General features: G+C 46.0%; 1 protein-coding gene across 1 annotated transcript in view; it reads left to right on the forward strand.

Annotated features, from left to right (window-relative positions):
* The window catches only part of DCBLD2 (discoidin, CUB and LCCL domain containing 2), a gene marked incomplete at both ends in the record, with an annotated part of 50557 nt that extends 34485 nt beyond the window's left edge, over positions 1-16072 (forward strand). Inside the window, 8 exons of the mRNA XM_084265060.1 lie at positions 1421-1636; positions 3150-3274; positions 6999-7146; positions 11282-11455; positions 12369-12462; positions 12838-12887; positions 14462-14599; positions 15630-16072. Coding sequence (XP_084121186.1) covers positions 1421-1636; positions 3150-3274; positions 6999-7146; positions 11282-11455; positions 12369-12462; positions 12838-12887; positions 14462-14599; positions 15630-16072 — 1388 coding nt within the window. The remainder of the gene's footprint in view (positions 1-1420; positions 1637-3149; positions 3275-6998; positions 7147-11281; positions 11456-12368; positions 12463-12837; positions 12888-14461; positions 14600-15629) is intronic.
* Between the last annotated feature and the right edge of the window lie 221 nt (positions 16073-16293).

A 16293-nucleotide genomic window follows, 5' to 3' on the forward strand; every position in this document is an offset into this window, starting at 1 on the left:
AAATACGAAGAGCTGAGAAAGTCCTTGACTGTCTGACTCAACTAAAAACATCAGGGTGTTATCAGCACTGCTTTCATTTTAACTCTCAAACACAGCATTCCATCCGCTGCTACAAATGAAGTTAACTCCATCCTGACCAGAACCAGGACAGGTGGCCTTGGAGTTAGCTGAAGGAAAAAGAGGACTCTTGTGTGCTTAAATGAGTTTTATCAGGCTGTGGTAAAGTTATTAATGGGGGTGTTCTGTAACAGCTGGTTTGAAGACTTGGTACAGAACAGAGGAGTGTGTTGTTAATGCTAGAGTGCTGTCAGTGCAGAGGAAGATGAAACTATTTGTACAAGAAGACCTGTCTGGCTTTGAGACTTGAGTAACAGAAAGTGACTGAAGAATTGCAAACCAAGAAGTTTAGGGTCAGGTACGTAGAGCCTGAGGCGTTTGTGCTTCAAACTGGCCACGTGTGTCAGAAATGCCAGATGAGAGAAAGGATTCGGTGCCTGAAGGGCTGATGCAGCCCTGGGCTGTAGGGGGTGAAGTGTGTCCAGTGGAGACAAGGATCTGTTCGTGCCATCGCACAGGACACTGGCAGCGCCTCGTCTGGGATCCAGTCGCATGTTGAGGGATGAACGCCCGACCTTAGTGCAGAGGGGGGGCCGCAGGGGCACCTGCAGGGAGAGGGGGAGCTCGCAGCAGAAGGAAATCCAGGCTGGGTTGTTCAGGCTGGCTGGCTGAAAGCAAAGATTGCTGTCTCCTGATACGCCTGGGGAATACGCGAGCGAGAGGGCAGAACTGCTGGCATTACAGAATAAGATTTTAGCAAAGAGCAAATGGATATCAGCTAGCCACAAGGGAATTTAGTCTGGAATTTACGAGATGTTTTTTAGCCATCAGCAGAACGCGCCATGGGAAGAAACAGTTAGTAAGAATGGTGACCAAAAACTACAACTGATTTTGAGGATGTATTTGAGCTGAAGGCCAGGATTATGACGTGGCTTCCTAGGTGCTTTGGTGTATTTTTGAATTAACAGTGTGATACTGAGGAGGGTTTAAAACCAAGAAGTTAAACAGATATAAAAAAGGAACGGATGCTCAAGTAGTCTGTTTCCCATGCCTGCAGCAACCATACATACTCTTAAACCCTGACAGCTCCCCCAAAGCTTGTCATCGAGTGCTCCGCGTGGGTGGTGATCGAGACAATATCCACATTGCCCTTGAGCAGGCATAAATCACGGAATACTCAGGACTACAGGTTTGTTTCCAGCATCACTGTTAGAAAGCAGAGGACTGTGTTTTGTTGGTAGTGTATGGGATAAATTTAGAAGGCGGTCTCATATTTGCATGTAGTGTCTTAAACTCCAAGCAGGTACAATCATTGTGTAACTTTAAGTTTTAATTTTGAATCCTCACCTGTTCTGTTGCTCAGGTTGCTATGGGACACTGGGGATGGAATCCGGGGTAATCCCTGATTCCCAGATCACAGCATCATCTATTCTTGAATGGTCTGACCAAACAGGACACGTGAACATCTGGAAACCTGAAAACGCCAGACTGAAAAGGGCTGGTCCTCCTTGGGCTGCTTTTATCAGTGATGAACATCAGTGGTTGCAAATTGATTTGAATAAAGAAAAGAGAATAACAGGTAAGGGAATCTGATGAGGCTTTTTTTTTTCCCAAAAGTTTGTTTACTGACATCGTTTTTTCCCAGTCTCAGATAACATCCTGGTGATACTTGATTACTGTTACAGTGAAGCTGGTTCTGTGTCCTCGTCAATACACTGAGGAGCCTGTAGTTGGAGTTTCATAGTAGAAAACTCCTCTTCCATCAGAATTTGTTGAAGTGCTTCTTGTGGTTTTGCTGGATCCTTTATGCTTCCCTTTTCCTGCTGATTGTCTCCTTGGAGGTGTAAATCCTTAGGCAGCCAGCTCAGCTCCCGGGTGCTTCTCTCTTAATGTTTCTAGGTTTTCCCTGTTGCCCATCATGCCACAGCGAATCCAGCAGTGGAGACAGGAGTAGTTGCAATGTGAGATAAGCAGCGGAGTGAGTAAACCAGCTGGCAGCCTTCCCTTTGCCTCCTGGCCTGAAGTGGAACTTGGGCAGAGAGCTGGGGCAGGCAGCCCCTCTGCTGCCTGTCGTGCTTTCCTTCAGGAGAAGGATGGAACAGTGCAGACTGATGCAGCCAGCGGCTGGGTTGGGCTCTGGTCCTTCACTGGCACTGTGATGGACTGTCCCTTGTAGTGTTAGTATCTGTGTTCATTTGAAGAAGACAGGTGGAGATGCTGTTTCCCATTTCCTTCTGGATGCTTTTGCTTTTTGAGCTTGCTGGCTCCTCGTTACCTGTTGCTGTTGATCATGTGGCTCAAGGCGAGCAGCAAACTGCTGAGGCATTTGCATTTTCGGTTAACCTCATGGGTAGCCATAAGTAGTAGCAGTGCAGCTATTATATCTTCTGTGCTGGCTTTAATGTGTTTTGTTTTAATTGTTCAGAGGTGATTCACTGTTGTTAATGGGCAAGTTTGCAATCTGACTTAAAAAATAAAGCGGCTTTAGGTAGGGCACTCACAGAGGCCTGGGCTTTAAGACTATTGTGAAACATCCTCCTGTGATCACTTGGGTTGTAAACTCAGCTGCAGACCCTGCTATCAGCAGCTTGGCTTCCTGTCATTAAGCAGCTCGGGTTTACCAGCAGCCTTTGTTATTACCTCCCTGGGGACTCTTTGGGTTTTACAGAACCCTCCTGATTCCTGTGCTAATAAGCTGTTACAGAGTAGCTTTGCCACCAGTCGCTGAAGTGTGAGCTTTAGGAAGGGAGAGTTGTTTCAGGGGTGCTTTTAAGCTGGCAGGAGAAAAGCAGGGATGAGCAGCGCTGTTGAGTGAACCATGTTCAAATGGCCAGGACGTTTCCATCAAGAAACGAGGGAGGAGCCCTTTGCAAGGTTATGTCATGAGATAATTAAAATAAAAAGCAAGTAAAATTACTATGAAGTGAGTTGCTGTAGAAGTCTCAGACCCTGGCACCTCACATAAACACTTTGCAATGTAACCGGACCAGTGGAGATTCCAACTACGGATCTCTGGATTCAAAAACTGATTATTCATTTCTACAAACTGGTACCAGTTTTTTGTGTCTAACTGGGCAGCTTCATTTTCACAGGTATCATAACTACTGGATCAACCTTAGCAGAGTACTACTATTATGTCTCAGCCTACAGAATTTTATACAGTGATGATGCACGGAAATGGACAGCCTACAGAGAGCCCGGCATGGAGAGAGATAAGGTAAAAATACCAGGCGCTTCCTAGGTATGTTCTGTGGGGATTTCACACCTGTAAATGGGACTAATTTTGGTACAATGAGGAAACAGTAAATAACTTACCTTTTCATTGAATCATATACAGCATCTGTGCAGAAGAAAATAGGAAAACTTGCAAATACGTAAAGATTTAAACAGTTCTGAAATTCAGAGATGATTTTTACTACTACTTGGGGGTGAGAAGATTCTGTACAAAAAACTTGCCAATGGTGGGCTGCCTGATACTACATCCCTTTCAGAATAGTCAGATTTACTTCAAAATTAAGGTTTACTTCCATATCCCCTTGTGGTTACAGGATGGAGTTCTCATCTTTCATAATGTTTCTTTCTGTTCGTGTTACTTTTTGACAAAATGCTGGAGAGTTTCTTTTTTGTATAACAGAACAGCCCATGAAAGGGGAGTTTCCTTGAAAAAGGGAATGTTCAGGTATATTTAGATTGCAAATCCTTTTCCACACAGAGAAATTAACTGCTGTTAGCAGCAGGATAATTTTACTTTCCCTGTGTGTACAGTTTTGCAGGATTTAATAGCAAAAATAAGAAGATGAACCTCCTCTGTGGTCCTCCCAGTGGTATGGGTTAGATTTTCTTAAACAAATGAGAGGATTCTTAGCAACCTGACTGGAACTGGAATTTCCTTCTTTTTCTTAAAATTCTTGTATGCAATCTACCTGATCTCCATGGGCCTCTGGTATTACATACGTGTAATAGTAACTAGTAACCTACTCTAAAGGTTTAGAAATGGGTCTTAAGAACGATAACCAATCCGTACTTGGTTTTCTTCTGTTTACTGTGGGTTAAGAATGTTTCAAGGTGTAGGATGGTGGGTATCCTGTTTGTTAAGAGGTGTTTGAACATGGAAGATAATCACAGTAGGAAACTTTCCTGAAAGGAGGAGACTTTACTGTTGGAGCTGGTCCAGCTCCTCGAACCTGCAGGTGAACTAACAGACAGCTAGGGTGAAGTACTCAGGGGCAAAAATGAAATAGATCAAGTCCAGCATGTTTTGGTAGGTTTTGAGTGCCCTCTCCTGGCCATAGCGTGGAAGCTGGCAAGCCGCCTAGATTTAGGCTTCATGTGTACTGTATTTTCTTAGAGAAACTTTACAGCTGTTGCCCTTTAATTTGAGCGTTTCGTTTTTCTGGCAAGCTCATGAAGTGAAACAAATCGTGGAGCTCGACCCTACCGGCAGCAGGTGGGTTTTTACACTCTCTGTGTCGCTGCACAAAGGACGTACCTGTCCTGGAAGTGCCGGCTGCAGTTACCTGACAGAAATCAGGGCTCAGTGTGGTGACCCCTTCTGCTTCAAGATAGCAGATGTTCCTTCTGTTTGCCATCACCTCACTTGGTGCAGCCCCGCTTCCGGGCGCGTGCGTGCGCAGGCTGCTCCCTTGGAGCCTGACATGACTGCACAGCAGCCCTGCCAGAAGGTGCCATTTCCCCTTTTTTTGAAAGATGTTTGAAATTCCTGACGTTGTTCAGGGGACTGGAAGCTTTTCCAAGGCTCTCCTGTAATCCTCCTTGCGAATAACCCGTAGAGGTCTGTCAGCACTCAAGGAAAGCTTTTCTTAGCTTTTTCATCTATTAAGAAAACCCCAACATTTTTGAATTGGGGAGAAAGGACAAATCAAAGTAGCAGTGTCAGAAAAGTTTTGTTTGACACCACAGAGGCAAGTGGAGACAGTTCAGTAATAAATGGGATACGATTTCTCATCAAAAGACCTGCACTGTATTGAGCTCAGAAACAATTTTTTTGTGTGAAAAAAATTAAACTAACAAAAAATACTGAGCTACAGCTAAAGTTACTGTCATGACACTTGGTATCAAAAGTTTGCCTGAGAAAAGTAAAGAACTACTTAGAACATTAACAATTCTTGCTCCCACATTTACCCTGTCCTCATTCTTTGCTAGTGAGCGTATTTAAGAACAATAAGCTTAAATTCAGAGCAGGCCAAATTTTACCATGTGCTTGTGCAGCTGCACCGTAGGGAAGAGCAGACACCACACACTTTCAAGGCAAGTTCCTTGTCATACTTTCCTACCTAGATACTTAGTAACGTGGATAGGTTTGCAGTAAGTCTGATGGTGTTACTGCAATGCATAGAAATGAAAATGCTGGTCACTAATCTTGGAGGAAAAAAACAATACTCAGACATGAAGTACTGCATTTAAAGTTTTCAGTTTTGCCTAACTAAATCAAATTTTATGTCTATTTCATCAGTTAGTGCTTTCAAACATGAAGACAATTAATGTCTGTGTAAAGACAAACCAAAATTATTATGCATAAGTAATAGTAATGGGGCTTGTGTGTCTTTTGAGAGCGGAGACAGGTTATATATGTCAGGGAGCCCAGGCATGAGTCCCTTAAGGACCCCTGGAGCTGTCTGGGGAGTTTTGGAGGGGATTTTGAATGGAAAGTTTCCTGGAATAATTGTTTTCTTTCAAACTTGTAAGGATATTCTAGTCATTTGGTTACCACAGCTTGATCACAGGAGTGCAATACAAAAATTTCTATCTTGTGTATCAAGGGTGAAACACCAGCAATCTGCACTGATCAGAAGGGTGCTAAAAACCTTTGGCTGCTCCGTTTTACGCAGCCACGTGAGTGCTGCACACTCACTGTAATACCTTTTTCCAGGCAAGTGCCATAATCCTGTTGTGCTTTATGGCCAGTGTGAGTAGCACCTGTGTGGGTGCTACTCACTTGCTGTCACCCCCGTGCTGAGGTGTTGCAGCAGCACCCAGGTGCTGCGCTTGCGGAGCTAAAGCCCGGCTGCTGCGTGTGGAGGTGGGAGACGGCTCATGTGCCCCCCGAAGACTGGATGCCAGACCAGGCCTCCCAGGGAAGGCGAGGAGAGGCTTGCTGAGTTGGGGTGCTGGGCACGGTTTCTGCATTGTGTTAAGCAGCTCGGTGCAAAACCTGGAGCTGGCTGTAGGATTGTCAGGGCGCTTACACTGCAGCGCACAGTGACTGTCTCTCTGTCTGCTTCCTGGTTTTAAATTTCAACCAAGCCCGTCTGTGTTGTCAAATTCTGACCAGCTGGTCGTGCGTGAGGACCAGCAGTGAAGGACCAGCTTGAGCTCAGCGATGTCCACGCCCTTCTCTTCCAGAACCACCGGGCTCCTGTTGAGAGCTCTCCCACCCTAAAGCCGTTTCCTTCTCTCTTGCTAGCCCTTCAGCAGCCACTAGAGGACAGTGTGATGACATAAATCTCTTAAAGCTTTCTGATCAGTGCCATAGCCATACTGGACAGGACAGGCTGTGCTTAGAAAGGCTGTGGGGATTTCTGCTCTCTCGGTGTCACAGCTGCCTGCTGTACGTACTGAGTAAGTGCAAAATGCCAGAGAGGCCTGAGTCGGAACTATTCAGTACCGAAACCACGGGAGGTGTCTTGAACAGCAGGCATTGTCCGGGGAGCATCTGTAGAGTACTGCACCATAGCTGTATTCTGAAGTAAGTACATACCCAGGCACACAGCCTGCCTTTATTTTATTTAGTTATATATTTAATAGGGCTGAGTGAGTGGAGACATGCAGGCAGCACCACCATTGTGGGGTGAATTTGCAGGATCCTGTGCCACTTATGTAGGAAAAATAAAACTTGACGATTTCTTGTAGTTCCTAAGTTGCTATTGTGTTTGTGTAACGTAATGTTTGTCTCTTCATTTTTTCTTTCTTTTCTTTTGTAGATATTTCAAGGGAACACTGAATTGTACCAAGAAGTTCGCAATAATTTCATTCCACCTATTATTGCACGCTTTTTTAGGATTAATCCCTTAAAATGGCACCAGAAAATTGCAATGAAAGTAGAATTGCTAGGATGTCAGTTTAGCATAGGTAAGGCAACTGAAAACCTTTCAACTGCCCAAGACATATGGTGAAATAATTTGGCAAAGATTATATTGTGGGTATATTGTCACTGACTGTCCTGGTTTCTGCTGAGGTGGAGTTAATTTTCCATTCTAGTAGCGGGTACAGTGCTGTGGTTTGGATTTGGGATGGGAACAGTCTTGATAACACACTGATGCTTTTAGATGTCACCAGGTAGTTGTACTGCCTACACTAAGTCAAGGACTTTTTGCATCTTCTCACACGCTGCCAGGTGTTGTTTGTTATAAGCATTTAGTACATCAGTTTAATAGTTGCTGGTCCACTGGTCACAACATCGTGTTACTCCTTCTCAGAGTCGGGTCACGTAGCCCCTTACTTGCTGTACAGATGGGCTGTCAGTGTTTGGGTGTGGTTTGTCACCTTGGGGTGTTGGGTTAGGGGCATAGCTCTGCTGCTCAGTGTGCTACTGGGTTATGGTTTGATAAAGTCAGACCAGCTTAGTATTTATTCTTGGTGGCTGAATCGGGTTTTGGAGGCAGTGGAGCAACAGTGATGGCTTCATCTCCATACTTTAGGGGCTATCTAACAGAAGCCATTAATTAATTACACCTTTTCCTTTTTCTCCTTGGAGAGCCAGTATGTGCAGGAGACACCTTCCTTCTCCTTTCCTGGCTGGTTACTACAGCTCTGGGGAATGCTGAATACCCTTAGAATGTTCAGAGCAGTGTGCTTCCATTGCCAGGTCTCCTGAATGTGGTGTGGGTCTTGTTTAGGGATCAACCCCGGCAGGAGGTACTGTGGCTACTCCAACCCCCGGCAGGAGGCACTGTGGCCACTCAAACACCAGTGACAAGCACTGCAGTAGTTTCAGCCCCGATGACGAGGACTGCGGATATCAGACCCCGGTGATGGTTACTGTGGCTGCTCAAACCCCACTGACAACACTGCAGCTGAACCAGAGGACAAACCTGTGCCGGTATCAGTCACCCCTACACACAAGTAGAAATACACAAATCAATTCCCTTAGTAAGGGACAACAGTGAACCAGGACTGTCCCAAGAACAGGAGGAAGGGGCAGAACCAGAGGTCATCACCCGATCCCTGTCCCTGAGCGAGCTGCGAGATACGTGAAGAGACTTCAGCCACCATCCAGGCAAGCACGTTGTCACCTGGCTGCTCTGATGCAGGGATAAATGGGGACAGTAGCCTGGAATTAGAGGGTAGGGAAACCAAGCGGCTGGGATCCCTGTCCAGGGAAAGGGGGCATTGACACGGTGATTGGAAAAGGGATGCAAGCCCTCAGCCTCCAGAGGTGACTTCTGTCAGGTTTGAGGGAACGGTGATGTACGTCACCCAGGCAAGTGAACTACCATGGAGCAAGGCACCCAGTACTTGAGGGAATTAGCCATGCAGGAGATGTTTGCTATGACCCAGGCAACACACAGTTATCCACAGATCCAGATAAGGTCCGGTGTACCTTGGGGATCGTGAGGATCTGAGGCCCACTACGCTCCAGCCAAAAAAGAGAGATTGGCAGCATATGAAGGGGGCCGATCCCCTTCAGAAGTGATTGGTGCTGAAGCCCAGCTCCTCCTGGCACCTACTGCTGGTGCTGGGTTGGGCAGTCAAAGGGAGAGTCCCCTCTACACAGCATGTGACTGATGCTGCATGGAGTAAGTGGGTCACACTGATTAAAGCGAGCTCAAATAGGAAACCCCAATCACCCAGGAATTCTGGAAGTGATCGTGGACCAGCCAGAAGGCAAAGATTTGGGAGTGTCACCAGAGGAGAAGGTGTCGCATGCTGAAGGTGCCCCGCTGCGTAAGAAACCGCTTCTCATTTTGTGTCCATGTGTCCTGTTCACTGATGGGTCCTGTCCCGTTGTGGGAAAGCACCAGAGGTGGGAGGCTGCTGTGCGGAGTCCTGTACACAGTCACAGAAGCTGCTGAAGGGAGAAAAGGAATCCAGGCACTTTGCAGAGGTGGGAACCACCCAGCTGGCTTTAGACATTGCCGATCGAGAAAAATGGTCCCTGCTCTACCTCCATACTGACCCATGGATGGTGGCCAATGGCCTGTTGCAGTGGTTACTGCAATGGAAGTACAGCAGCTGGCAGGGCAGGGGTAAACCCATCTGCAGCAAAATACTGCTGCCTGGCTGGAGAAGCTGGGTATAAAAGTACCTCATGCCCACATACCTAAGAGTCTGGCCTCCAAGGAACATACCAGGCTGCTGACACTGCAGTGGCTCACAGACTGGGTTTAGACTGGCAGCCTAAGGCTCTGTGGGCCCATGGTGTCTCAGGCCATCAAGGAAGGGATGCAACTAGAGATGGGCTCGTGAATGAGGTCTGGATTCGACCGTGGACGCTATTGCTCAGGTCACCCATGAATGTGAAACTTGCTGCAATCAAACAAGCCGAGTGGTAAAAGCCTCTCTGGTACCCAGGGCGATGGCTGCAATGTCAGTGTGGGGAGGCCTGGGTTATATCCCACTCCCACAGACTCACCAAGGCAGGTGCCATGTGCTTACAGTGGTGGAACCAACCACCAGATGGCAGGAAACACATCCTGTGTCCCCTGCTACTGCCTGGAACTGTGTCCTGGGCCTTGAGAAGCAAGTCCTGTGGTGACACAGCACCCCAGAAAGAACTGGGTCAAACAAAGTGACTCTTTTGGGCAACACCCTGACAGACACCTGGGCTGAAGAGGCATCTGGGCATGGAATGGGTGTATCACAGCCCCAGCTGTGCACCAGCCTCTGGGCAAGTTGAATGGTACAACGAGCTGCTAAAGGCTACACTGATAGTAATGGGTGGTGGGGCCCTCAAACACTGGGGTACACACTTGGCAAAGGCCACCTGGTTAGTTAACACCAGGGGGTCTTGCCTTTGAGCTGGCAAATGCATCTGCAGGTTTGCTTTTGCTCAAGGACGTGGGTACACTTCATGGGTGATGTGGAAAGATGGGGAATTCTGATGTGTACCTCAAGGGGATTTGATTTTGCGTGAGAATCACCCAGACTAATGGAGAAAGAACTTTGATGAAAATGAGCAAGGTTGCAGAGGTGATGAAACCAGAACTGGCTTCAGCAGTGAGTGCACAGAAGCTTCCTCAAAATTGGTATCTTCAGCCCACAGACCACAACCATGGTTTGCACCGGATACACCTTCCACAAGCTCCAGATGCAGCATGGAACAGCTGAACAGGACACCCCATGGGCTCTCTGGCCCTGGGAGATGACAGACGGAACCCAAAGTCAGGGATTAAATGAATTTAATAGACATTTTTGAGATCTCCCATAGAATAATATCCGAGTGTGTATACCAATGTATATTCATTGGACTAGATGATCTTTCGAGGTCCCTCCCAACTCCTAACGTTCTGTGAGCCTGTGATATCTGCATATCCATGTCAAAATACAGGAAAAGTGATGGTAAACAATTGGAATACGTTGGGAAGTACAGGAACTGAGCATGTCATAGATGGAACGGAGTAAGGGGTGGCTACTGTCCAGGTTTTAGATGAGATAATTTTCCATTCTAGCAGCTGGTGAAGAGCTGTGATGCTTTCAGTTGTTGCCAGGTAGCTGTAGCACCTACACTAAGTCGAGGACTTCTCAGGTTCCCAGGTCCTGACAGGCACAGGAGACGCTGGGAGAGCACAGCCAGGACGGGCCCAGGCTGGCCAGAGGGGCCGTTCCCTGCCATTCTGTACAGAGCTGGGGAAGCGAGCTGGGAGGTGGAGTCGCTGCTTGGAAACACACTGGGCATCACATTGTTTTACTCTCCTTTTGCATGTGGTGAAAAACTCTATTTGTGCATCACTTATTATTATTAATAGTAATTTTGTTATCACTTCCTCTATTATGCTATTAAACTGTCTTTATCTCAGTCCATGAGTTTGCTTTTCCACTTTATTCCCCATCCCGCAGGGGGAGGGAGGAGTGAGCAAGCAGCTGTGTGGCGCTTAACTGCCAGCAGGGGCTACGCCACGACCCTGAGAAGAAAGCACTTGCTAGCTGCATGGCCCTTCTGAACTTCTTCCAGAGCTACCACACTCGACCTGGAAGATGCCTAGTTCAGGTGTAAACAAGGTCATTTTAAAAATCTTTTTTTAAAATAAATTCTTTTCTTCCAAAGGCCGTGCTCCTAGAATCACTGTGCCACCACCACCACCTCAGAACAAGAATGATGACAAGAACGATGACTTCAGTGATGACTTCATCCATTCAGTGAAGACTTCACTGCAGACAGATAAAACAACTTTCACACCTGAAATAAAAAACACGACAGTGACGCCAAGTGTAACCAAAGGTATGCAGAGTTAAGCAGCAGTACTTTGCTATACACTAAGTGTAAATTTTCTCAATTTTATAACAAATGATCTTTTTAATATTAGATATTAAATATACACATGGTAACAAACGTACAGTTGCATACTGCATGTAGAAGCAAAACCAGTTTTCCAAGGAGGATATAAAAAATATATATAAAATAAATGTTAAGTTTTGTCTTTCAAAACCTGTTTAAATGGAGTTCAGCTTTTAACTACTGAACAAAGTTTGTCAGAAGCAGAAGTTGCAACTTGGCCTTTCCTTTAGAATTAATCAGGTGTAACTACTTTTGTTACTGAATTTGATAATTTCTGAGGACAAACCACTTTTGACATAGCTGAGTGTTTATGGAGCAGTCCTGTTGGCATGAAATTCAGAAAAGCACCACCAGGTGTCACCATTTTGTTCATCAAAGAAAATTATCAGAGAAGGGAGCAAGGTCACTGCAGATGCAGGCATTGCAGTAGTGGCCTTTGGACAGCAGGAGCAGGATGGTCTCCTGTCACAGACAGACCCAGTGTAGGCTGATTGCGATTAACTGTTAAGGTACTGTGGTATTTACTACTTATAGGAGGTTGCTTGCATATTCCTGGGCTCTTCTGATTTTCCCTGCTAAGAATAAAATAGACCATTCCAAGAGAGAACTCGTATGAAAACAAATCTGCAGCTGTAGATGGAAAGCCTTGCAGAAGTACCTGCGGGGGTTACATGTAAGGAGCTGGCTGCTAACGGCTCTGTGCTGCCCGGGAGCATCCAGAAGAGGAGCTTAGCTGGGGGAGCAGCTGTGATAGGTGCTGTACATGAAAACTCTGTGCTTTACCCAAGTCATGTTCAAACTGAAAACTGATTGAGAAGCTCTTCTGTCTGACACCACTTAATTTAATGGCTTTCAGATGTGGCATTGACAGCAGTTCTGGTTCCAGTGCTGGTGATGGTCTTCACTACTCTGATTCTTATCTTAGTTTGTGCCTGGCATTGGAGAAACCGGTAAATGACGAGATTAATGAAAGTACTTTAAGTGAATGCTGGCCTGGTGTGTGGGAGTGGAATGCTGCATGTGTCCCTGTGGGAACTACACGGTCCACACCTGTGGAATTTTCAGACCTGTATTGCTGTGAGAATGCTGCTTGGATAGCAAGCGCAGCCAGAACAAAGCTTTGTAGCTGTTCCCATTAGAATTGCTTTTACTGAAAACTGGTTTCTCCAGTAGCAGCAGACTGGTGCTGGCAAGCCAGGTTACCGGTGCTTTTAAGTTTGAGGACCAGTTTCAGCTGAGTTGGTAGTTGCTGAGCATTGATGAATGCACCTCCCGACCAGCAGACTTGCTAAAATACCCTTTTTTCTTTTTTTTTTCTTCCACAGCAAGAAGAAAACGGAGGGCACGTACGATCTCCCTTACTGGGATCGTGCAGGTAACAAAGTGGCTTTCTGACATGCTTCCCTTGGCACATCTGGCTTGATGTGTGTTCCAGGTGCAGACTGATGGAGGCACAATGAGTGCTGGATTTATTTTCTGGGCAGACTTAACTGCTTCGATGTCTGAATGTTTTTCAGAAATAGAAAATGTCTTGTTCCCTGTTAGTGCTTGCAGCTCCAGACATTGTTAGTGTAGAACCTCTTAATTATGCAACATGAGGGCAAAAAATACTTTGCTATGAATGACTTTATATATGTGATAATCCTAGATGTGACTGGGTCCTTCTCTTGGTCCTGGAAAAATTCTTGTCTGTCAAATTTGTCTGTCTCATTGCCCCAGTAAGCAGGTGGGATTGTGTGCTGCCCCTTTTAGGCATATGTCCCATCCTACTGTCTGTGCCCCGTTAACCTGAGATCAGTCCCACCGAGCAGCATGTAGCAAGTGTCCTGGAAACACTTGTGCTGCAGCGTAAAGGGTGGGTGCAGGGGCTGGGTTTGTGCTGGTGGCACAACGGTGCTTCACTGCTCTGTCCTCACGTTCAACATCTCCACATGCATCTATTTGCTCACTGGAGCTTTAAGTATGTCATATACTTCAGACAAGAAACCTTTTAGTGGCTGTATTTTTACTTACTGTGTGTCCATTTCCACTAAGGCACAACACTGGTCACTTAGACCGCTGGACTCAGTGCTGTGTATTTAAATGTTAGTGGTGGACATGCCAGGGTTGGGGTTTGTTTTCTTTTTTTCCCCATTTGTTTAAATTTAAATGTTCAGTTTGCAGGTCTGCTGTGAAGGGAAATTTGACAAAATGCACTATCAAAGTAATGTTGCTGCACTTCCCTGTGCAACCTGTGTGCCCCTGCCCCAGGCTACCTCAGGTGGTGTTAAACTCTGTTCTGGGGTTTTGAATCTCCTCCAGGATGGGCTCTTACAGCCAGGATGAAATCATGTTATGGGCCACAAAACTAGGGTGCCTCTGGTTACTGGGGGGGAACCTGACAAACCCACCCCACCCTACTGGAGTCACACCTTGTCACTGACACTGAAGTCCTCTTTGTTCAGGATCTTTTTGTAAAAATACACTCATCATCAGCCTTTCTCAACAGCGGGAGTTAGAAACATGACAGTAACAGCCAGAAACCACATTCATAAAATGTACTTGTAGGGTGTCTAAAATCTGGTGTAAATAGGGACTGGATTGCTGCCTGACTGCAGTAGTGTCTGTGCTGTGTCTTCTGAGTTGAGGGGAGTGACAGGTAGCCCCAGCGCTGCTGCTAATGGACAGGTGGGCATAGAGCCGCCAGGCTGCAGCAGTTCTGCCAGTGCTTGAAGGGGGTGAAATTAGGTGAGTTGATTGTGTGAGAGTTGTGTCACCTCTGAGTCTTTGGTCTCCCAGAAAAATACTAAATTAACCTTAAGGTCAGGTAAACACTGACAGTTGAGTTGTTGCAAAACATAAGCTGTGGTGTAAACATTTTTTTAGTAGCTTAAAACACAGTCTGTATGCAGTCTTAGGTGGTGGGCTGGGGTTGGGTTTTTTTATATGTCTTTTTAAATCCACGTGAAGGGTGGTGGAAGGGAATGAAGCAGTTTCTCCCAACCAAGTCAGCAGAACATGAAGAAACGCCTGTACGCTACAGTAGCAGTGAAATTGGTCACCTGAGGCCAAGAGAAGTCCCAACAATGCTGCAAACAGAGTCTGCAGGTACGTTTTACCCGTGTTGAGGAATTTGTAATATATATAACATATATAAATAAAAATGTCAGGAATTTGGCTACATTTAATTATTTCCTGTTTATTTTGGGGAAGAGAGGAGAAATTAATAGTTCTTTAAAAAAAGAAGATTTCTTAAAATACAAGGTACTTCAAAAGTGTCCTTGGCACATCATAAACGTATGACTTGATATGCTGGGGACAGACACTTTCCCAAGTTGATGCAGCAACTGAAAGTTTCTTTCTTTATTTGCTCCTCTTGTGGAACCCCGTAGAGGGTTGAAGGATTTACTTCTTGTGACCTGTTCATGCACTAGAAACAGTTTCACCCCATCACCTGTATGTAAAAATCCGAAAGGTGGCACTTGGTTCCCTGTGCTGACTGTGGGGGTTATCTCATTCCTTTGAGCTAGAAATGGAGGAGTCGCCGATAGTGGCGAGCCAGTCATGGGGGCAGATGACACTCTGTGCTGACATGCTGAAGGCAGCAATGTGCAGGAATCACATCTTCACAGCAGCAGAACTCCTGTTCTCTTCTTTGGCTGTTTGGTTTTACCCACCTAGCTGGGTTTCTCACCTCCAGCTTTTTTATGTCAGGTTATCTGTTGAACTAAACCATCTCAGCTGACCAGATGCAGGCTTCCCCCTTTGGTTGACAGACCCTCCACCCCAAGGACCACTTTATCCAAAGCCAGGCCAGGCTCATTTCATTTTATTCTAATTTTCCAGGGAAGCTCAGTTCAAACAGATCCGCCTCAAGCCAAAGTTACAGCATGGGAAATCACATGTCACAAGGGAAGAAGTGTGAGCCTGAGAACTCAGGATAGGGTAGCTTCCATCACAATAGCTTTAAGTGTTGGTGGAAAGGACTTTTTTTCCAAAGCAGCAGCAGACAGAGACAGCTAGGCTAGGGTAATAGTTTCCATGATGCTACTGACAGGTGGTATTTAATGGGATGTCGCTGTAAAAAAATTTCCATTAAGTGTGTTTTTGTTTTGTGTTGTTGGGCCTCGTACCACAGAGTATGCTCAGCCACTGGTAGGGGGGATGGTCGGCACGCTTCATCAGAGATCAACCTTTAAACCAGAGGAAGGGAAGGAAGCAAGTTACGCCGATTTGGACCCCTACAATTCACCCATACAAGAAGTTTACCATGCTTATGCTGAACCACTACCTATAACTGGACCGGAATATGCAACTCCAATAATCATGGACATGTCCAGCCATCCCAGCACCCCTCTTGGCGTTCCTTCCATCTCCACCTTCAAAGCTGCAGGGAATCAAGCTCCTCCGCTGGTGGGAACTTACAATAAACTCTTATCTAGGACAGACAGCGCATCTTCGGCGCAGGCGCTGTACGATACACCAAAGGGGCAGCCGGGTCCAGGGGCCGCTGATGAACTGGTGTACCAGGTACCACAGAGTGTGGCCCATTCCACTGGGAGTAAGGATGAACTGAGTTAGCTCACGAGTTTTTAAAAGCCAGTTCCATAAAGCTGACAGTTTCATTTTTAATCGCAGTTTTGATATCATTAGTCTTAAATAATACAAAGTCGAACCAAAAGACGTGGTATTGGAGGTCTGGGAAACCAGTAATTCTGCCTTTCCTGAGCTGTATATATAATTACAGCTTGTTTCCTGCAAAACTGTGGACTTTTTTGTTACTACTGTACAATTGTCTGTCA

Source organism: Gallinula chloropus (genome assembly GCF_964237585.1).
Source record: "Gallinula chloropus genome assembly, chromosome: 1".
Lineage (NCBI taxonomy): Eukaryota > Metazoa > Chordata > Aves > Gruiformes > Rallidae > Gallinula > Gallinula chloropus.